Raw genomic sequence first — 23,514 nt, 5'->3', positions numbered from 1 at the left:
CCTTCACTGCTGTTCATTTCCTCAGTTTCAGATGCATTTCCTGCTTGGAACATGTGTTGTCAGTTAAAGTCCTTACTAATTTTGGAAAGAAGTTGTCAGAAGAAAGCCAAATAAACATTAAACTACTTCTCTTCCTCTTGCTCTCATCACCAGCCTAGCCCACCTTCACCGCTGTTCATTTCCTCAGTCTCAGGTGCATTTCCTGCTTGGAACATGTGTTGTCAGTTAATTCGGGGACCTGAGTGTGGGCTATCTTTTGAGCCTCTCTTCTCTTGTCTTTTTTTTTTTTTTTTTTTTTTTTTTTTTTTTTTAAACTATTTTCTCTTTGTTGTTCAGATTAGGTAACTTATTTTTTTTTTAATTTTTATTTTTTATTTTACGATAGTCACAGAGAGAGAGAGAGAGAGAGGCAGAGACACAGGCAGAGGGAGAAGCAGGCTCCATGCACCAGGAGCCCGACGTGGGATTCGATCCCGGGTCTCCAGGATCGCGCCCTGGGCCAAAGGCAGGCGCCAAACCGCTGCGCCACCCAGGGATCCCTCTTCTCTTGTCTTAAGCAAGCATTCTTGACTTGAACTTACAGGGCATCTGTAAAAACAGAACTGAGTGTTGCTGTTTGGCAGGTGTCAGGGCCATTCCCTGATACAGTCCTGGATGTGCTGCTGATTTGAATGGGGCACTGGAAAGATTGTCACCTTTCTCCAGGTTTTAATGTTTTCAGATATCAGTTGGAGCATAATAGCATTTACCCTGTACGAAGAATATTAAATAATGTATCAGCAGTGCTTTGTGGAATACTCTATAAATTTAGTATTTTGTTTTAGCTTAGAATAGAGTAACAGTGAATTAATATATGTAGAATGCTTGGGATAGTACTTGACACATAGAAAGTGCTCAATAGTTCTTAGCTGATATTATTACTGTTATCTTAAAGGAATTTTGGCATTTTATCTTAAAACAATGCTTCAGATCTGAAAGTACAGAAATTGTTTCTTAAATTCCTGAACGAAAATAAGATCTTTTGGCTCTAACTCCTAAGTATTTTTTCATTAGAAATCTTATGATTGACACAGAGCAGAATGAATTTTAGTGTCCTTCCAGGGAAGGAGAAAGCTGTCAAGGAAGCGAATGAAGCAGGACTCATGAAAGAAGTGTGAGGTTATCTGAGAGCTGAGGGGGGAGGAGTGTCTCGAAGATAACTAGTCACTGTAAGCAGAGACAGGTATGCCAGTATTCACCTGGGCCTCTGCTTTAGAGCTGCCACCTTGTTATTTGCCCAACAGAATGTCTGTGGGAGGCATCCGTGTGTGTGTATGGGGAATTGTCTCTCTTCCATTATTGTGTGCCTTCACATTTTTTTGTCATTCTGTTGAACATTGGGATGATTTCTGGACTTCAGTTATTATGAATAAAGCTTACATGAACATCATATGTGTCCTTTGGTAAACATATGTACTCATTTCTCTTGGGTATATACCTAAAGGAGGGAGTGGAATTGCTGGGTCACAGAGTAAGCATATGTTTGATCTTAATAAAATTGCCAGCCATGTATGAGACTTGCCACTATTCTTTTAAGTAAATTTTGATTCAGACATCATAAAGACCGTTCAACAGATGACTCAGTATTTAATACCCCCAAATGGTCAAGTGTTTCGGATTTGTTTTGAGTTGGTTTTTCTTAGTGAGTGGTTGATGTAGTAGTAATGCCTATTCAAGAGAATGAAAAAATTTGGAATTAGAGGTTTTATTTATATTAAATATATCTATATGATGGAAGACTCAAAAAGTCACATACACTGGTAAAATACATTTTTGTGTAATTTGGTTAAATCTGTAATAAAAATATTTTGTTATGAAACCTATCATAAATTTTAACTTGCTTGCATTTAAGAAGGCACTCACTGTTTTGAAAATCTGAAAACCTTGGATCTAACCCTTATTCTAACCCTGTTTAACTGTATGACCTTAAACAAGTCATTTAACCTTTTTAAATGTTCATCTTTGCCTTCAAGTTGTAGTAGTGGGAATGTAGTTTGATCTATATATCTCTTAGGTTCTTCCCAGTTTTCTCATTCTATGGCTTTTTAATAAGTCACCTAAAGTTATTTAATATGTTTTTTTCTTACATATCTAATTAATAGATTAATAGTCTAATAAATCAATCTGTACTAACTCAAGGGAGAGAAAACAGTTCAGATTCGAAGACAAGGAAATGAGTCTAAAATTTTAGACTATAAAGACAGTGTAGGTTTTACTAAACCAAAAGTGTTTGTTCTTAAAAGATGAAATACTAACAACTTTACTGGCAACTACTTTGGTTTTATAATGTATCACAGATGTGGCCGCTCAGCTACTACGTAATCAAAATCCTAAAGGACATTCCACATATAATGTTGCAAAGGTTCAACTTTGGACTAGGTTTTGTAAAGTCAGCTTGAAACTGATTCAACCAGGCTGTGGCTCTTCAGATCCTACGCGGATTCAGAGTTTCACATGTGGCTAGTGTTTTTCTTAACAGTTATTAGTAGGTGCCACAGTATAGGGAAAAGGGCAATCAGCTGCTTCTGTTTTGATTAAAGGTAGAATTTTCCTTTCACAGTCCTGCCATTTCAAAATTTGATTATTATATCCAGATGGCACTAAAGGAGGCCTGATATTTTACTTTTTCATTCTGCAGAATATATAATATTATCTAGTAACACAAAATACTTTGTAAAAAATAGAAGTAGGATATAAATGTTAAGTTAGACATACAGATAGCTATAAAGTTGAGCTGTATTTGAAACTACCAGGTTTTCATATTCTCTTTGGGCTACAAGTTAACAGTTTTGTTACCGAGTGATGTAGTATGGTACTTTTTTGTTTTTTTTGCTTTTTAAAGTGGACTCGGAATTTATCATGTTGCACATTTTAAATTTAAAGTTCAGTAAAAAATTAAAAATGAGTTTAATCATCATTTTTTTATGGTTTTTAATTTAGAGACAGGAATAGTAGTAAAATGTGCAAAATGTGCAGACTTTTTTTCTGGAGTATGGAGTTTTCATTTATTTAAAATACCTTTTATTTTGGACAGCAAAATTAAAATAAGATTGTACACTAGCTTAGCAGTATCCTCTGCTCTTCAACTGATTGTCGTGTGAACTCCTTGTATCTTACTATTCTTAATAAGAGTTTTAGGCATCTGAAATATAGTGATCATCATAATTAGTTTTTTTGTATTTGAAATGATGACAAATTATTTTGGGCTGTTTATTAAAAATTCTCCTCTATAGTAAGTAAGATATTTATAGATGAATGAATGGGTAAGGAAAATGTGGTATTTATAGATACAGTGAAATATTATTCAGGCATAAAAAAAAGGAAGAAAATCCTGTCACTAGCAATAATCTGGGTGGACTTTGAGGCCATCATTCTAAAGTGAAATAAGCCCAGCAGAGAAAGACAAATACTGTATGATCTCACTTAGATGAGGAAATTAAAAAAGAAATGAAAATGAGCTCATGGATACAGAGAACAACAGATCAGTGGTTGCCAGAGTGGGGTGGGGATAGGGGTGAAGGAGTAGGTGAAATGGGTGAAGGTGGTGTAAAGGTATAAACTTTCACTAATAAAACAAGGTGTGAAGGTATACTGTATAGCATGGTGACAGTTAGCAATACTGTATTATAGGTAAGAAAGTTAGAGAGTGGATCTTAAAAGTTCTTCATCATAAGAAAAAATGTAATTATGTCTGATGAGGCATGTTAACTAGATTTCTTGTGATTATTTCACAATATACATAAGTATCAAATCATTATGTTGTACACCTGAAACTAATATAATGTTATATGTCAATTATATCTCAATTTTAAAAAATGAGCTCATTATTTCCTTGCCAAAGAATTACAACCTTTTCCTGCTTGGCCATGAGTTTCAAAATCAGTGAATTTCTCGCCCTCATCCACTATCCCCCAGTAGTTGCTATGTGTTTCTTTTATTACTCAACCCTTAGAATTCTCTGACATTTTGCCATATCCACCTCCTGCACATAACTTTGCACTGTCCGGGTCACACACTTCTTCCTAACAAACCATTGTGTAAGTGTGCATCTTCAAATGGCTGTAGTGTATTTCTAGAGGAAAACAGACTAGCAGGCAAAGGTCATTTAAAAATGAATCCATTTCCAGGTCTTCATTTTCCATTTGTACTCTTTCCTAAAACTGATTTGTCTGTAGTGAAGGCTTCTTGCTGTGTCTCCTGCCACACCTCCCACTCATCTTTATTGAACACCTTCCAGTCACCAAACAAAGCACTTGTTAAGCTGCCTTTTTTCTTTTTTTAAAAAGATTTTATTTATTTATTCATGAGAGACACAGAGAGAGATAGGAATAGACACAGGCAGAGAGAGAAGCAGGCTCCATGAAGGGAGCCCAAAGCGGGACCTGATCCCGGGTCTCCAGGATCATGCCCTGGGCTGAAGGCAGTGCTAAACTGCTGAGCCACCCAGGCTTCCCAAGCTGCCTTTTTTTAAAGCAACACATAAAGAGTTTCGGGCCTGCTGCCCTCACCGTCCATTTTATTGAAGACTACATTTATAATAAGTTTTTACGTTTATGCTTAATAACTCATTATGTTGTTTTGATGAGTTGTGTACCAGTAATTTAATGACAATTCAGTTTTTTAAAAAGCATTCTTTAAAAATACTTAGAGCCTTGCAGTCACAATAATATTTTTATTTTAACATACACACGTATTTTGATGCAGAGAAGGATGGTTCGAATGATCAGTAGTAGACTTTCAAGCATACAAATATATAAGGGATGCCTCGGTGGCTCAGTCAGTTAAGCATCTGCCTTCAGCTCCTATCATGATCTCAGAGTCCTGAGATCAAGTCCCTGCTCAGAGGGGAGTCTGCATCTCCCTCTCCCTCTACTACTCCCTCTCTCTGTGTGTCTCTCTCTGTCAAATAGATAAAAATCTTAAAATATATATACTAAATAAAATTCTGTGGAGGAAGTAGAAAGGAAATTCAAATTGAAAGAAAAAAGAGAATGTCACTTTTCCTATGTTTTACATTTCATTGAATAGATTTAAGAAGGTGTTATAACAGTTTTATTTTACAATTCCATATTTGAACCTTGCAACTATTTAAACTTACGAAAAATATTTCAGTGTCAATAAAAAAATGTATGAGGTGGCACATGGTTTTTTTAAAAAATTATTTTGGGGGATCCCTGGGTGGCGCAGCGGTTTGGCGCCTGCCTTTGGCCCAGGGCACAATCCTGGAGACCCGGGATCGAGTCCCACGTCGGGCTCCCAGTGCATGGAGCCTGCTTCTCCCTCTGCCTGTGTCTCTGCCTCTCTCTCTCTCTCTCTCTCTGAGTGTGACTATCATAAATAAAAAAAAATTAAATTAAATTAAAAAAATATTTTGGGGTATAACCAAGTAAAAGTTTCAGTACCACTCACTTGTCTGTAAAACAAAATCCTGCACCTTAGTCTAACTGTCTACCCTGCCTTTCCGATCTTATTTTCCAATGATGACTTTCCTCCCTCCCTCTAACATATATCAATTTTCAGGTAACATATTTCTACTTAAAACAGATCTGCGGCTCTGCCTAGAACATGCTCTAGACTTCACACTTGTTTGAATGTCACCCTTGGTCTAGAATATCACTCCCCACCTCCAAGCTACTCCTGCCTACTAAAAATCCATCCATACTTCCATTATCAATTCCCCTGTCTTTCCCATTGTACAAAAGGAATTAATTTATTTTCAGTTCTTACTCCAAACACTTTATGCCTCTACTAGACAATCACCACATTATACTTTTAAATTAATTTGCCAAATTGAGTTGATAGCACCTGAGTTTACCAAGAAGCAGTGTATTTAAGTGAGACAAACTAAGATTTGATATTCACAATTCTTATTTTGGCTTTTTCAATGACCTGGTATGCATGCGCCTCTAAGTAAACCTCAATATTAGGTGGTTTACACCTAGATTTTTTCATTTTAAGCTTGAAAATTATACTCTTTTTTAAGTATTAAGTTTGATGATAATTTTTAGTAAATATATATACTTGTACAACCATTGCCACAATCCAGTTAGCAAAATCACTTTTAAAGTTGAGATATAATTGACTTATACTAGTTTCATGCATTCAACATAATGATTCAATAGTTGTATATTTTGTGAAACAATAACCCCAGTAAATCTAGTTAACAACCCTCACCACACATAGTTGCAATGATTTTTTCTTATGATGAGAACTTTTAAAATCTAGCTGATTTCACTTAGCATATTGCCATTGAGGTCCAGTCAAACTGTTAGAAGTGGCAGGATTTTTTTTTTTCTTAATGGCTGAATATATTCCTGTGTGTACACACAACACAATATATACCACATTTCCTTGATCCATTCTTCTATACTAACTTCTTTTTTAAACTTATATAACCGGAGATTGTAGAAAGTCATTCAATAGTTTATTAAGGAAAAAATAAAAGTTAAACACCCATTTGGTTTTAGCTTCGAATGAGTAGGTTTAATGTGTAATCTTTAAACCTCAATGGGGTTGGATTTTCCTTTGTTCATTTCTCTCAGAAGACATTCCAGAGTGCTAATTTTACTCAGGGGATACTTGGGATAAATTTCATCTGGAATGTGTTCTCCTAGTTCTTTACGCCTTTCTGAATAATTTCCAGTTGTTCCTAGATATCCTCTGAACTGTGGTCATTGGGTAGTTGTATGGAGAGATTATAGTCAGAGTCCTGTGAGGATGGAACCAGAGAAATGATCTAACATGATATAGGAAATTTGTTGATGACCATTACCCTGTGTCCTAGGTCACTTCACCATATTCTGTTACACTTATCTTTGACATAGTTTTCTTTTCTGCTTTCTATATTCTCAATCTCCAGCTAATTTTGAAATATTTATAAAAAGCGTACAATTCTTGATTTGGAAATTATTTTTCTCACCTAAGACAGAAGGAAATCCTTAGCCTATAACCTGGTACATTGTAGCTCCTTAATCATTGTTACTTAGACCCATGTTTATCCTGTTCTGAAGGCAGGTAAACATAATGTATTAATAATACATATTATGACTCATCTGATCATTGGAAAGATGAAGTGCAAAGCCTATTCTTCTTCTTCTTTTTTTTTTTTTTTTGTTTTAAAGATTTTATTTATTCATGAGAGACACACACACACACAGAGAGAGAGAGAGAGAGAGAGGCAGAGAAGCAGGCTCCATGCAGGGAGCCCGACGTGGGACTCGATCCCAGGTCTCCATGATCACATCCTGGGCCTAAGGCAGGTGCTAAACCGCTGAGCCACCCAGGGATCCCCTCTTCTGTCTTTTTTAAAAGTAATTTAAAAAATTTATTTTTGCCTATAAAAATGGCAAAATTCAAGATCTGAAAATCCTTTTGTATCAAATGATTGTTTCTATTAGCATTAGCCAGAAACTTCCTATAAAGGTAAAGCAGATTTTTATATTTGTAGAGGCCACAGGCTTTGACAGAAAAGAGGGTGATAAAAATCTTCATTTTCCTTACTCTTCTGAAGAAATCTATTTCAATGGCATAGAATTTTAACTTCCATTTGATTAAAAAACAACAAAACGTTTAAAAATTAGCTCAAGTTCTCAAAGGTAAATTTGGTTCATCAAATGGAAGTTTTTCCTGATCTTTCTTTATGTGCTAGACAATCTATCTGATCCTGTAACTTTGGAGCTACAGTACTTTAAAAAGCAGCAGGTTAAAATATCAAAATATTCTGACAAGGTGTTCTTAGACAAGCTAGCCTACCCTGCAGTAACTGGAAATGCTTTCATTTCAGCTCCAATTAAAGAACTGATGTGTGAAGCCAGTTTTACCAAGTGAAAACAATTAAAGTAGAACAAGAAGGAAATATGCCCTGCCTTGTTGCCTTGTAAAAATGATATACCCATACCCATTTATCAGTTTGAATTCAAATTTCATAGTGTCCAGTAGCAAAAGATTACAAAGATTTTGTTTATTATCATCTAATTTCAAGTAATATAATAAGAGCATTTTAATTTATGCATTGACACATTTTTTAAAAATCCATAAATTTCTAATAAATTGGATATAAGGAAACTTGCAACTTAACAAAATTTAAATTGCCTTTAATGTATCTACAGATATTGATCTATTGATCTGACTATATTTTATGTCTTATTTAGAGAGACCACTCTTCACTGCTTCTTTCCAGTCCTCCCAGAAATGATTGCTAACATCTTTATGTGAATTGGTTTGTGCTATTTCTCAAGAATAGTTTTAGGTTTAGGGAGGATCACACATTAGTCTGCAGGAACGATGCCTTTGTGAGTTACATTTGATGGAGGAGTGTCTAGGTGTGGAAAAAAATCTTTTCCTCTACGCATCTTAGGTTCTTTACGTGAGATTCTGTAAGTTAGACTGGCCAAAGGCACATTAATAAGAGAAAAACAGAAGTTCATTAACAGGTGCATCACTCCTGTACAAATGGAAGCCCCCAGCCATCAGCAGCCCAAATGGGTGTTTAGAACTTGGGTTTATATGCCATCCTATGCTAAAACAAAAGCAAAGGATTGGGGGCGTCAGGGTGAGGGAGACAAATTAAGAAAAGGTGACCAGGAAAAGATGATGAAGGAGGATACTTTAGTAAGGTTTGCAATGCAGATATAAAGTTTGCAATGCAGATCTAAGGTTTGCTTTTCATCTTTGGTAAGAGTTATCAAAAGTTCTCATCATAGTTTGGAATGTCTGTATTTACATCTTTTTCTTTTTTCCAAATTTCCATCTTTAAAAAATGGAAATTTCCTTTATAAATAGAAATTTCCTTTACAAAAGGGAAAGAAAGGCCCCGTGTTTTAGAGCCTTTCCTGGGTCTGCTGTTCTTAATTGCCTTTAGCTCAAAATAATTCATACACCAAAGAGGCATATGTTGGGGTGGCGTTCTGATACCCTTCAAGAGTTAGAGTGCTGGTGGGCCTGTTCCAGCTCTGCCATTGTCCCTTGGGGAAGGTAGTTAACTTCTGTTAGTATTAGATTGAGTAAAACTACTTTCTAAGTTTGTTCAGAAGTTTCAATGTGATGAGTGTGACTCAGCAGAGTCTAACACCTGAGGATGCTAACTGCTATATTTTTGTCATCATCATCATCACTGCTGCTACACCACTCATAGCATCGTGATTTGGAGAGGGCTGGGAACATTTTTGGTTCCTCTTATAATCATTCCAATTAAATGACTGCTTATGGTCCATGTTTTTAAGACGAAAGTCTTGAATGTCTTCTAAGAACTCCCTTACGTGACAGTGTATTTGGGAGTGGGGAAAGAATTGCCTGTCCCTCTTCTCTCCTTTTACTTTCATTCCCATTTTTATGTTTTTCTTGAACAAAGAAATTTCTTTCAAGTTTATTCATCTTTTTCATTCTTTCATCCTAGCTCCAGGGACAACATTGCTCTAATGGTAATAACTTCTTCAAGAATGATTCTAAGTTGTTTTGCTGATTCTTGTCTCTGATTCTCCTTTGTTTGTTGTTTTCATATTCAGATTTCTCCCTCCTGTTATGCTAATGTGGCAGCATTATGAGCCCCTGGAGTGTAAGTGCCTGGGTGATCTGGACCCGGTTTAAAAGAAAGGTTTTCTTCTTTCATTATTGAAGAAATTGAACTCACAGGAATGATGTATTGTTAAGAAATATTATTAAGCCTAATATTTTGGTCTTTGAAAATCATTTCTGTTTTTCTAAACCCACTGGGTAATATCGATATAATTTTATTATTTAATTCTTTCAAGATGATAACAAGAGCAGTGGTTTTCTTTTAACAGTGATTGTTATAAGTAGGGCTAATTTTTCCCATTCTGTTTTCCAAAGTCTCAAAAATGAATATATATTAGTTTTATAATGCAGAAAAGCCTTAATTTTTTTACATTCATTTTTGAAAAGAAGTGTTTTTTGTTGTTATTCTACTTACCTTATGTATCTTTTTTCCAAAGGTGTGTAACAGATTCAGCTTAAGATCTATAAGCCCAACCCCTCAAACAATTCCCTCTTTAAAATGAGTTCAAGAAAGAATGTTACCATTGGTATATTTGGTAAAAGAGTAAATAGGTAGAGAAGCATTAAGTGGTCCCCAAGTGTATTTCTTATTTTTCCCAAATGTAGTTTAAAAGATATAATTGATATTATTAAGTGAAAAAAAAAAAGCAGAATTGATGTGACAGGTTGCCAGATTATTGTACAAAATACACAGCCTTGTACCTCAAGGCACTGGGTTAAGTTATGTGTTGCCTGTTGTGGTTTGCCTGGAAAATTTTTGTTTGTCATTGAAAATTGAACTCCATTTGGGATGAAATTGTCTGTTGCTCATGTTAACAGTTAATTTCTTCCTCCTTTGTTCTCCCTTTATAATTGATATATACTTCCATTCCAGTGTTTTGAAAAATGGTTAAGAAAAAAGGACTTTGCAGTCTGACAGGCATAGGTCCTGAATGCCATTATTCCACTTACTACTATTCATTGTGAACATATTATTTTAAATGTCTCCGAATGTTTGTTTCCTTCATCCATAAAATGACAACGTGGCAGTAGGATGCATTAGGTTATGCTGTATGACAAATGATCTCAAAAAATGTCAGTGTCTTATAACGACAAAAATGTTTTTCCTTGCTCATGCTAAGTATCTGTCATGGATCGACTGAAGCTCTGTTCAGGTTGTCTCTGCTTCAGAACTTAGACTGTAGAAGAAGGGAAAAATGAAAGACATAGAGAACCCCTGGCTTTAAACCTTCTGCCCAGAAGTAACACCTGTCATTTCTGTCCACATTTCATTGGCCTTTCAAGTCACACAACTGCTCCTGAGTTCCACAGGGAGGGGAAACTAGAATATTTGGCAAATAGCGACACAGTCTACCATACAAAAACAAAAACAAAAAAACAGAAAAACAAACAAACAAAAACCTACATTGTGAGATGAGGGGACAGATGAGATACACACAAGCTGCTCAGCAGAGTGTCTGACACAGGCACCCTGCTCCTTCATGGAAGCAGGCGGCTCTGTGTTTCCATGTTTATAAAAGGCAGAGGAGCTTACTGTCTTCTCTGCATCCCCGGTCCCAGAAATATAGTTTGATGTTTACTAAATACTTGCTTAGCTGCTTCCTTTTACATACCAAGCAATTCTGACTGAAGCAGTTCAATCACTAGAACATTCCTTTCACTGTTACCACCTAACGCCTGAAACAAAAGTTATCTAAATTAACTTTAGATTGAATAATCTGACCATAAATAAATGTGTTGAATATTTAAAAACAAATCTTTAACATCTGAGTTTACCAGATGCTTGGGTGGCTCTGTCAGTTAAGCATCGCCTTGGCTCAGGTCAGGATCCTAGAGTCCTGGGATCAAGGCTTACCCTCATTCCCACCCCCCACCCCCACCCCCCACCCCGCCCCCAAAACTGCTCAGCAGGGAGTCTGCTTCTCCCTCTCCTTCTGCCCCTCCCCCCTGCTTGTGCATGCGTGCCCGCGCACGCGCGCGCGCGCGCGCGCTCTCTCTCTCTCTCTCAAATAAATAAATAAATAAAATATTTTTAAAAAATAACATCTGCCTTTCCATCACATTCCTTAATTATTTATATCAGGTCTGAGAGAAGCCAATAGAATTGTCTTTACTGAGTGCTCAGTCTAACTGGGATGCACTTTCCCCATTAAATTGATCATGTATTGATTTGTTCTTTTAGTGGTTAGTAGACTCAATATTTTTTTTAATAGGAAAAAGGCAACTGTACATATATTATACATTTGTTTTTTTAGGATATACCTGTTCATATTATATAGTTTAAAACACAACAGATTTTACTGTGAATTTTCTTCTTTGTTATTTTGTCTGAAAACTCATACAGTAAAATTGACTTAATCATGTGTTCAAGTTTCATGAATTCTCATGTATGTAGAGATTTGTGTGGCCATCACCGCAGTCAGGATACAAAACTTTCTTTTGATTTCTTGATGATGGCAGAGCAGAATCATAATTATAAAATAGAATAATGATAATATCAGTTTAAAAATGTGTGTAAAACTCTCAGCGTTCTGACATTAGTATTAATGTATATTTTTATCTTTGTAATGTAAAGTCTGATTATTGACTGTGACACTTAGATGAAATGGTAATGGTAAAGGAACATTGAAGTCCTTTTAACATTTCTGAGAAGCCTAATTAGAATGGACATTTGTCTCAACTTCTTTTAAAGCAAATACTGAAAATGTTAACTCTTTGCAGTTTAAAGTGAATTTCCTGTTATAATTAAGTTATAGATCAAATGCAAATTAGAATCTATTCACAATATCTAATCCTCTTCACTTGGGACATAAGGATTGGAAATATTCTCTTCTTAGGCTCCCTCATTCACTTTCTGATGCTATTAAATGATAATGTATTTTTAGATTGCTGAGTAAATGTAGGTGCTGGTAATTCACTTAGTGGCTGTTACAGTGTCATTAATGAGAAGTAATGGATGAAATAGGACTCTGGTCCTATTTTATCTTGACTTACATGACTTTCAGAGTGTTGAAGGTGACTCCAGAAATAGAATCTCCTAGAACACAAGCATTACTGTTTTGACCTTTAGCTAGAAGTCTTTGTAGGACTTACTGTAATATAACCATATTGACTAATTACTTGGGTCATTCAGTCATTCATTCATTTAACTATAACTTAAGCATTTAAGGGCCGGGCATTAGCAAAGAAATTGGGAGATGCAGATAAATAAGATATATCCTTGGGGTGTGAACATGTATGGTAAAATTACAGGACAGGGAAACTGGTGCTAATAGGAGCCTATATGGTGTGCCCTGGCACTGAGAGTAGAACACCCAACTGCCTGGAAAAGAGATATTTAGAATAACATAATATTGCTGCAGCAGGGGTGAACTTTGAAAACATTATGCTAAATGAAATAAGTCAGGCACAAAAGGACAAATATTGTATGATTTCCCTTATGTGAAGTGCCTAGATTAGTCACACTCCTAGAGAAAGAAACTAGTGATAATAAAAGGTGGGGGATATGGAGTCATGGAAGTTAGTGTTTAACAGGTATAGAGTTTCACTTGGGGATGATGAAAACGTTCTAGAGATGGATGGTGATCATGGTGGCACAACACTGTAAAGGCACTTAGTGTCATGAAATCGTACACTCAAAAATGGTCAAAATGGGAAATTTTACATCATACGTACTTTACCACAATAAAACAACAAATTAAAAAAAAATTAAAAAAAAACAACAACAAATAATGGGAGCCAAAAAAAAAAAAGATTATAGCCCCCACCCCCAGTTCTCCTTCTAGGAAAAGTTTTTTAGAAGAATTTTTGTAACATTTCTCCCCTATGTTTTATAGTATATCTTATAGTTTTTCCTAATAAGATTTTGTATATAAAAGTTAATCTCTATTAGATTTATGCCACCAGATTGGGTTGTTAAAGTTCATAAGTATGACTCAAACTTGCTTTACTACCTTAATCAAGCTAATAATATTCAGAACGTTTGAGATACTTTTGTATAAAGTGGCATATTTAATGAATTCTAAATTCCTATATTTTACTTAATTGAAAAAAATACCTACATACTTCAACACGGATGACCCTTGAGAACATTTTAAGTGAGAAGCTAGTAACAAAAGACTAATGATTCTATTTATATGAGATGTGTGGAATAGGATATATCATAGAGCTAGAAAGTAGATTGCTGGCTGTTGTAGGCTGGAGGAAAGGTGTTGGGGAATGGAGAAAATGGGAAGAGACTGCTAGTAGGTACAGGATTTGTTTTAGGGAAAATGAAAATACCCTAAAATTAGATTTTGGTAATGGTGCACCATCCTATGAATATACTAAAAAGCATTTAATTGAATACTTTTTTAATAGGTCAGTTGTGTGGCATTTGAATTATATCTCGAATAAGCTATTTTTTATAATGCTTAAAGATAGTGGTGTAATTTGTCTTTTTTGAAGTATCTTTTTGCTTCATCATCTGTCTTAGTTTAGTGGAAAATGTAGCATTGTGAAGGTTCGCATTCTCAATATGCATATACTTTCTAACAAAGCTATAATCTGAGAGGGCTTTTGGACAGATAACTATAAAATGAATGCACAGGCATCTGAATGCAAGTATTAATATATTTTACACACACACACACACACATACACACACACACACACACACACACTAAGTAACCTTTTTTTTTTTTTTTTTTTAAATTTTATTTATTTATTTACGATAGTCACACAGAGAGAGAGAGAGGCAGAGACACAGGCAGAGGGAGAAGCAGGCTCCATGCACCGGGAGCCCGACGTGGGATTCGACCCCGGGTCTCCAGGATCGCGCCCTGGGCCAAAGGCAGGCGCCAAACCGCTGCGCCACCCAGGGATCCCACTAAGTAACCTTATTAAGCTAGCAGAGTGCGTATTCAAACCTGGGTAGAATATGATAATGAATGTGATGATTACAGAACAACAAAAATGAAATGGAACATTTCTTTTAAAAATGTACCCTTCATTGTGTGACCTGGGTGGCTCAGTTGGTTGAGCCACCTTGAGTTGGCTCGAGTCATGATGGTCTTGGAGTCATGGGATCAAGCCCTGCATCAGGCTCTCCTGTGTCCCTCCCCCCACACACACACACCCCCACTTCATGTGGGCACATTTGTTCTCTCTCTCTTTCAAAAATAAAATAAATAAAAATGTACCCATACATAGAATTGCCTTTTTAAAATTAAGCCCCTTTTCTTCCACTCATTATTTTTTCTTTGCTTTTTAAGTTTATGAAAAAATAACACTGAGATGACACCCAGTTCATGAAAGGACAACTCCAAATAAAAGCACTGAATGGAAATACTCTTTCATGGATTGGGTTAGCAATTCTGCAGTCCCTGCTTATAAAGTAGTCACCGTCTAGATGCTAAGCAGCCTTGATACATTAGCCCTTAAACTATAAATGACCTTATGTTAAAAGAGCTACTGTTTCTATGCTACTTGCTACCAGAACTACACACACACACACACACACACACACACACACCTTGTATGCATACATGCCAACTAGCATACTTGCCTGTCTACTCAAGACTTTTTCCACCAGCTCAGAGCTCGGGGTTGCTCATGGCTGCCATTCTTTTGTTAGCCACATTTTGAACTAAATGTTTCTTTATCCTTTGGTTAACCTGGACCCCAGGTCATTTATAAATTACTTGGATAAGAAAAATACATTATGATTCCAATATAAAGATGCAACAGACTTTCAGAAATAAAACCCATGGAGGAGGTGGCTACCTACAAAATGTCTGATTTTTACTTTGTGTTTACTTATACATGAACATGTAATTTTTCACTCCCAAAAATTAAGGCAAGCCAATTATATGTTTGTTTACCTTCTTGAATATGTGTTACCTGCTTTAATCAAACCTGAACTATTACTCATTGAAAATTTATCTTCCTATCGAATAGCATTTATATTTTAAATCTCTTTGCATGTATGTTTATGCATCTTTAACCCAGATACATATATATGGTTTGGTGGTATACTTAGCGCAGTACTAGCCATTGTGGGGATCCAGCAAGAGGAGTAAAACATACTCCCTGCTCTTGTAGAGCTTCCATCTGAGAGTCTGATTCTCACGTTTCAAGTTAGAACCAAGAAAACACTCTGATAACACTAGGAACAGTTGTTGAGGAATCAGAGAGGAAGAAGTAATCTCTGGCACCAGAGAACCTGTAGCTATCTATCAGCCAAACCTTAGAAATAAAAGGATTTCAAAGGGTGAAGAAACCAAATGGTTTTTAACTAACATGTTGAGTTCTCAAGAAGAGAAATAGAACTAAAAACAGAACAAAAATATTTGTCTGTACTTTGTCTCTTTGGGATACATTAATCTATGTTAAGTCATAATTCTTTCAGTAGGAGAAATATAGACTTTAATTAAGGGGCAAGTTTATTTTTATTTTGTCTTCTGGTGCCTGCTATTCTAAAATTGCAAAGTCTATAGTACGATGCTGAAGATAATTATTAGTGGGAAGTCTTATTTTGAGAGCCAAAGGGAAAAATCCACCATATTTATCCAACTTGTTACTATTACCATTTTAATTTGCAAATTGTCGTACTGTAACAGACCAGTACTTCATCCAGAGCAGTATCCTGCTTGTAGTAGTAGCAGTAGGCCACCCTGAGGTATTTTGAGGATCTACGGAGTCAGAGAGCCAGCTAATTCCATAGTCACCTCCCAGTTATTCAGGGGTCACCCATGCATATGTATCAACCATGCCCTGTGCATGTCCACTTTTCTTTCTACTGACTACAAACATTAGGGCTTTTACCAATGTGAGAGAAAAGTGCAACTCAGATCTGTCACCTTCTTAATAGCAGCTTAGTTGTTTTAAAAAATCTCTTTGGACTCAGAAATTGAATAGCCCAGTAATATTACTAATGGATATGTTTTATCCATACTTTCTTTGCTAGAAATTACTAGGTATATATAGCTTAGGATGGATAGATAGATAGATAGATAGATAGATAGATAGATACCTATAGACATCGATATATACATTAGAACTAGAATTTAAGAGTTTCTTATTTAACAGAGAAATAACTGGTTAATATATTATCTGTTCACAGAATTGTTACATTTCTTGGCTGGGTATTTAGCCAGTAAGCTCTTCCTACCCTTACTCAACGCCTACTGTGTATGAAGCTGTGTGAGACAACACTTAGCATTATGTAGCCCATAGTAAATATGCTGGCTTTGTGCTATGGCTTCTGTACCTTTCAGGTCTTTCATGACTCAACATTAAGATTCACCACACAATGTAAGAAAAATCTTTGTTTTCTAAAGGGGCAGGACTCTGTATCAGCTAACTTTCAACATGATAAAAGATGATACCTTAACTAAAAACACAATCTGGAAAATGAAATTTCACTCTCCTCTGTGCTTTGGTTTTCTTATCTGTGAAACAGAGACAGTAGCAGTACCCACCTCCCAGAGCTACTGAGCTAGAGGGAAAATAAAACAAAATAATTCAGTGTGTGCTTATATGTAAGCACTCAATAGACAAGTTATCCAATACTATTTTTCTTCCTTGAGAGTACCTGAAGTTCATGAAGTTCACACATTTTCATACAGATGAATGGGAACCTAAAAAGAATAGCTCTTCAATGAGCTAATTCCCTTAGTAGCTAGTGAGTGAAGGAGAGTTAAACTTGCACTGATTTTATACAATAGATCAGAAAGGGCTTCCCAGCAATCATGACCCTGGGCCAGAAAGGGGAGTGCAGTTTCTCTTGCACACTTTCTTTCCTTACTCTTTTTCCTGCCCTCCTTTGTGTCCTCTGAGGAATTTTATAAAACACTCTCTGGGTTTCCTAATTTGTTTCACTCCAGTTTGCTCTAACTTTGCCAGAGAGGCTCTTCTACAGGTTCTTCCCTCCTTCCCTACTCTACTTCTAGATGTCAGCAGGTGAGCCCTGGCCATCTGCTGGCTTGATTGTGTGACGCTGTCTCTTTTGCATAGTTAGATACTCAAAACATACGTGTTAGTCAACTAGCTGAAGAAGCAACAGGTTATGCATTCCTTCTTCTCCTTTGGTATTTAAAAAAAAAAAAGGGTTGACTAGCCTTAAATTGAGAGATTTTATTCAAGTACACAGGATGATAGAGCCTTAACAGTTTAACTATTGCTGTTTCTCCTCATGCAGCAAAACAGAATATAAAACTTCTTTGAGGCAAGGGAAGAATGGTATTTATTTTGAGGTACTCAAAAATTTTATTCCTCAGCGATTCTGTCTGTGAGTTTACCTTCGTTTTGTCACCTAACGTGAGGAAGTAAGTCTTGCTTGGAATCCCCTGAAAGTCATATTAAATTTCCAAACGGCATCATAGAGTATTACCCATTGACGTTCGCTTGAAGAGCCTGGTTGACAGTCGGTTTTCAGCCATGTTTATTTGCTTGCCCTTGTGAGTGTTGATCTGAAGGAAAAACCATTACCTAATTCTTTAAAATGATTAATGTTTTCTCTCTCCATTTTTTTTTAAAGGAAATGGCAAAAATCCTTAATCATCCCAGAGTCTATGCTTTTCTGCACATACCAGTCCAATCTGCCTCTGACACCGTACTCATGGAAATGAAAAGAGAATACTGCGTGGCTGACTTCAAAAGAGTAGTGGATTTTCTGAAAGAGAAGTAAGTCTGTTAGTACTTAAGGAAATAACCATTCTTTTATTCCTTTCAAAAGCATGTGGCAAAAACGCACTTATTGTAGCCACAATTAAAGGTACCAGAGAGAAGGCGAGAGTTTTGAAGCTTTCCTAGCCTTTAAGTTTCCTTAGGGAGCCTTGATGTGGTTTTTCTTATATCCACCTCCCATCTGTGCACGACACACCATTAATTTGTGTAAGATTGCCAGTCTCTCTAAGGTAATGTGCATTGTGATCATTTTTATACCTGTCCTAGTAGATGAAAACTGCTTTGGCTTTGCTTAAATCCCCTTTCATGTGGCTTTTTGAGGTTGTGAGCTGGTTCTGATGTCGAGGTAGGCCAAGTCATGTCATTACAAAATAGATAATTTTCTACCAAGTAGCATTTTTTGAAGACTATCTGGAATGTCTTTGCTTTTACACGCTTATCCCTGAAGATTACTTGAAGAATTGTGATTTATAAGGAGGTCTTAGGATTCTGTTTTTTAAAGTTGAAATTGCTGTTGACCAAAATTAAGGCATATTTACACAATCTTAGACATGAATGATCATTTTGTTTCCACAGAAAACACTTGCAGCCCATAATTATATTCTTTAAAATCCTACTTCTCATCATCACCAAACACTGACTGCCTTCTGTGATTATACAAGGCAGGAAATAGTAGGGCTGGCCAAGGTCATATAAAACCTTCTTAAGTCTAGGGCACTGTTCTCCCCTCTGGGGTAATGTCATTTATCTTGGCATATTTGCGGCATGGGTCTTCCTACTTTCCATAATTTTTTTCCCATAATTTTTCCTCTGTTGTTTTTCTTAATTAAGATACAAATTTTTATTTTCATCTTCTTGTTTATAATTATGTACTTTTGTACCATGTCGAAGTGCTACATGGATATGATTGCTTTATACAAATTGTAAGCAATTATTTTTTCCACCTTCAATTAGTGACTTATCCTGACTACATGGAAATCTTTTAAAATCTTTTTTTTCTTCTATTTACTTTCTCCTTCCTTCCTCATCTTTCCTTTATGTCTTTCTAATTTTTTTTCACCTCTAGGCATTTCTTGATTATCCTAACCACTAGAAATAAAGACACTTGTGTGCATTCAAACAAACACAGCTAATTGTTCGAATATTCAAATCAGTGAATAGAAGGCATATTTATTCTAGGATTTCATAATTATAATCATTAAGTATATACAGCCTTCAAAGCAGAAAACAGAATAATGACAGATCTCTACCATCTATAATACTTTCTTTCTTTTTTTTTAAATAATACTTTCTGCTCCTAAAGAGAACTGAGGTCAAAGCTAAAGAATAAGAATTCTTGTGCTAGATATCTGTTAAATGGTCTGGTGTCCTTCCTTTGCATTTCTTTTAGCTTATTGTAGGTAAACTTGTCTCATGTGAGAGCGTCCTTTTGGGCACATTGGCTTTGGTTAATGGAATGTTTTCAAAATTGCAAATATATTGTTGCACCTGTGAAATGTCTTGCCTCTTGCTTATTACTAGGGCAGTAGCAAATAATGTGCACAATTCATACCTGTTGCACAAGATTTTGCCAAGTGTAGACATGCATCCTGTTGTCCAGAATAGACTAGAACACTTTCCAAATGGTCTGTTGCATTAATGTGATTCAGTGAGGTTAAGGAATCAACACCTCTCTTTCTCCTCCACTTGGGTGAGTGCTGATTCAGTTGTTTGGGGAATTACTAACTGGGCAACAATTTCACAATCAGTTTTTAGCCTTTTATGTTGTTCCAAAGATGGAGTTTTTAAATCTGCTGCATCTTGAACAGTTTCAACAGACTCCTTGAGGGGTTAAAGATGATCAAATCAAAGTATTAAAGAGTACTCTCTTGCCTTTATTCAAGGGTTAAACATATTGTCCTTTCTTTAGATTCTGAATTACCCTGAGGTATCTGTGTAGCTTTTCTAGAACTATTCTACTATCTGGAAGATCCCAGAACCAAGTACTCTCCCTGAGGATCTCTAATATTTCCAGCACTGGAAATATCAGGGATCCCTGGAGAGGATATTGGAGACCCCTGGAGAAGATACTCCATCCCACAACCTAGCCATCCACAATGTCAATGTCAAGTGGTATGAATCACTGGAATGGTAGAGTATGAGTCTAGATAGCATCTCTAAGAGGTTGTTTTTTATTAAAACTCTGTATAGGATATGCACAATGAGGGTGGAAGCAACCTCAGTATACAATTCCATACTTAGATTATAACTTACAAGTTGTATTGGAAAAATGTAGAAGGGAGATGATATTATATGATATACCTGATAATGCCTTTTTGTTTTCTTTGAAAACAAGAAGAAATCGAATTATCACTACTAATAAGGTGATCCTTGCATGGTTTTAGGCAGTTCATCAGAGCCATAAAATTGTATCTTCTCTCCAGTCTGTCCTGTTGCTTGTGAGGAATAGTTCAGCACTCACTCATTGCTGTGCGGACAATATTATCCAACTTTGCTCTTCAGTGTAGTGCTCTTCAGATAAAGTGTTCCTGTCCCTTCAGGGAAGTCCACCCATCCAGGGAGTCATTTTCAACTGCAACAAACATTTAGAAATAAATGAGGCATTTTAAGCAGGCTGCTGCTCTCATAGTTTGCTTACTTTCCCCTATAAAAACCAGCACAGCTTTATGCCAAATAGATTAGTACTTAAGGGAAACACCAAAGTTTCAGGGACTTCAATAGCAGACGACTAGTCAGGGTAACTGATCCAGCACAAAATTGTTTTGGCCAGTGTTTTATCAAAATTCAGTAAAATATTGTTCATTTGTGTGTGTGTGTGTGTGTGTGTGTGTGTGTTTTAAAGAGAGCTTCACACTGTCATTTTTGCTTTCATGTGTTCATAAAATGACCCTAACTTAAAATGGTTTGGTGCTTTCCCCTTTTAAGCTCCTGTACTAATGTCTTGTTTTCTCTGAAGCTTTTGAAGCCTTTTTCTTTTTCTTTTTTTCTTTTTCTAATGAGTCTTTAACAGCTAAGAATCTTGATCTTTTTTTTTTCTCCATCAACAAGAGACTTATATACTCATGTATGAATTAGGGATGGGGCATCTCCTAATCTGTTTCATCAAAAAAATTCAATTTTGAAAAACAGTCTATTGCATTTAACACTGAAATCCAAACTGTGGGAGTTAATATGGAGCTGCAGGCTTTTAAACTACTAATTCAGTGATGTTCATGATGCCATGTCTCTGAGACACTAGAGGTGAAATCTTTTTAATTAATTTTCTTTACAGTTGAAACTGGCCCATGTTTTAGCTGGGAGCAATAGAAGTTTACTTATGAGCCAACTTGAAGTTGATTCATTATTCTCTTCAGTTGTTTAAAAGTTGGCAGCTATTACTATAACAGCAGCTGGATTGAAGATAACCTAGTAGTACTGGCACATGTTGAGGCATATGGGAATTTATTAAATCACACAACCTTTGCAAAGAAAAGTGTTTGAATTACTGAATATACTAATTTAAAACAGCTGGTCATGAGCAGACAATCATATGACTTAAATTGTTTTATTCAGATTTATTAATCCAGTTGGAAAATTAACTAAGTTAATGTTTTTATATGAATGGATAAGATGGTTTCTTGACACATATAATGGGATATGTCAGGATATGGAAGAAACCTAACATTGAAAAGGTGCAGTTCTGATTTCAAGAAGATGTAAGTTTTATGATTTTTAATAAATACCTCATAAGTTTGACTACTTTTATTAATTGTCACTGAACTGATTTTTCTGTCATCTTTTTATGCTATTAGTGGGATTTTTTAAATATAAAATTTGAATCATTTATTTTTATTTTTTCATGTAATTTTGAGTTATTTCCTAATGAGAAGATTCTTTACTTTGCTGTTCTGAGGATGATATAATTAGGGATCCTAGGACCTTGTGAGCTTGGACATAGACTTTAATTGGGCCCCCCTCATTTGAGCAGCATTAAATTTACACAGTCACTCCCCACCATAAAACTGTATCCTCACATGTATTCAAAATATGACAACATGCAGAGTGGTTCTCTCAAGCATATGTTCTCATGCTAAGTAAAAGAAACTCTGCGTCCTCACATTCACACATTAAAGTGTGAAAGAAATACATAAGAATGTCCTGTTGATAGATACATTTTAAGACATGAAACAGTTTATATATTAAAGGATCTATTTGTTTTTATAGATTATTTTGTGGGAAATCCGGTGGCCTTTTGGTTTATGTTAACCAGACCTTAAACTTGGGAGACAAGATCCATTCCCCTCACTCAGTAAATACGTTTTGAAAGAATTAATGATCACTTATGTTTTTACCTGCAAGTCGCATAGACTTTAAATTGTGCCTTACTGTAGCATCTTTGTGTTGACTTTTAATGCCATAATGTTATTCACCTCAGAATTTGCCATTATCATTTGTCAATGTGCTGTGTAATTCTAGATTAATTTGTCATGTTGCTTATAGACTATTAGCCCTTTAGCATGATATACACTCACACCCCAAGCTTCCTGTACTCAAGAGATTGCCCTGTGAAATGCCACAACCAGTAACTCTTGAGCACTCATGGGTAAAAGGGAACCTTTAAGTGGGAAGAACTCACTAGAGGGCAGGTGGAAGCCTTGCAGAGAAAGTTCTGTCCTCTGATCTTTCCACTGTATACTCAGGCAGTGAAGGGCACATGGCCACAAAGTCGGCATCACTTTGGCAGGGTGATTTCTGTGAGTGAGTCACAGAGTTATCTCATACTACCCAGCCTATACTATGACTGATTTTTCCAGTGTGTGTCTTAAAAAAAAAAAAAAAAAAAAAGGCTAACTTACTAACATCCTGAGTTCTTTTTCTTCCTTTCATTGACTTCCAGTTATCCACGTGTCCGTACTGGCACACAATCTGATGAAAGACAAATTGTGCTAACTTTGTATTTTGTTCCATTTTTTTTATATATCTAGTTTTATTCCTAGTGGCTTGGAAACACAAGCAGCAATATTTGTCAGAGCAGAAGCAAAGAAATTGCAAAAAAAAACAAAAACATAAAACAAACCAAACTCAATTCGGCAAGGATTAGGTAATTAAGTTTTCTTCCAGATGCATTCCCAGATGTGTTTCTGTTCACTGAATAACCACCTCTGAAATAATTTAGGCAGAATATTTCCCTCAAAGTTGTTTTCTGGCTTTATCTCATCATTTCTAATATCTTTAACTAGGATTTTATTTTGGTTGTCCTGAAGGCCTTGTTCACTATTTTATCTCATCAAATATCTTTCTGAAATAGTGATGTTC

At 35.9% G+C, this 23,514-nt stretch overlaps 1 protein-coding gene across 11 annotated transcripts in view; it reads left to right on the top strand.

Moving 5' to 3' along the window:
* CDKAL1 (CDKAL1 threonylcarbamoyladenosine tRNA methylthiotransferase) overlaps positions 1 to 23,514 on the top strand; it is a 641,987-nt gene that overhangs the window by 407,823 nt on the left and 210,650 nt on the right. For all 11 annotated transcript variants that reach the window (XM_072729035.1, XM_025999312.2, XM_025999311.2 and 8 more), the window contains one exon: positions 18,071 to 18,216. In XM_072729035.1, the coding sequence (XP_072585136.1) occupies positions 18,071 to 18,216 (146 nt within the window). The remainder of the gene's footprint in view (positions 1 to 18,070; positions 18,217 to 23,514) is intronic.

This window comes from Vulpes vulpes, chromosome 12 (assembly GCF_048418805.1).
Source record: "Vulpes vulpes isolate BD-2025 chromosome 12, VulVul3, whole genome shotgun sequence".
In the NCBI taxonomy this organism is placed as follows: domain Eukaryota; kingdom Metazoa; phylum Chordata; class Mammalia; order Carnivora; family Canidae; genus Vulpes; species Vulpes vulpes.
The sequence above is the reverse complement of the archived record's forward strand: the minus strand, read 5'-3'. Positions and strand labels throughout refer to the sequence as shown.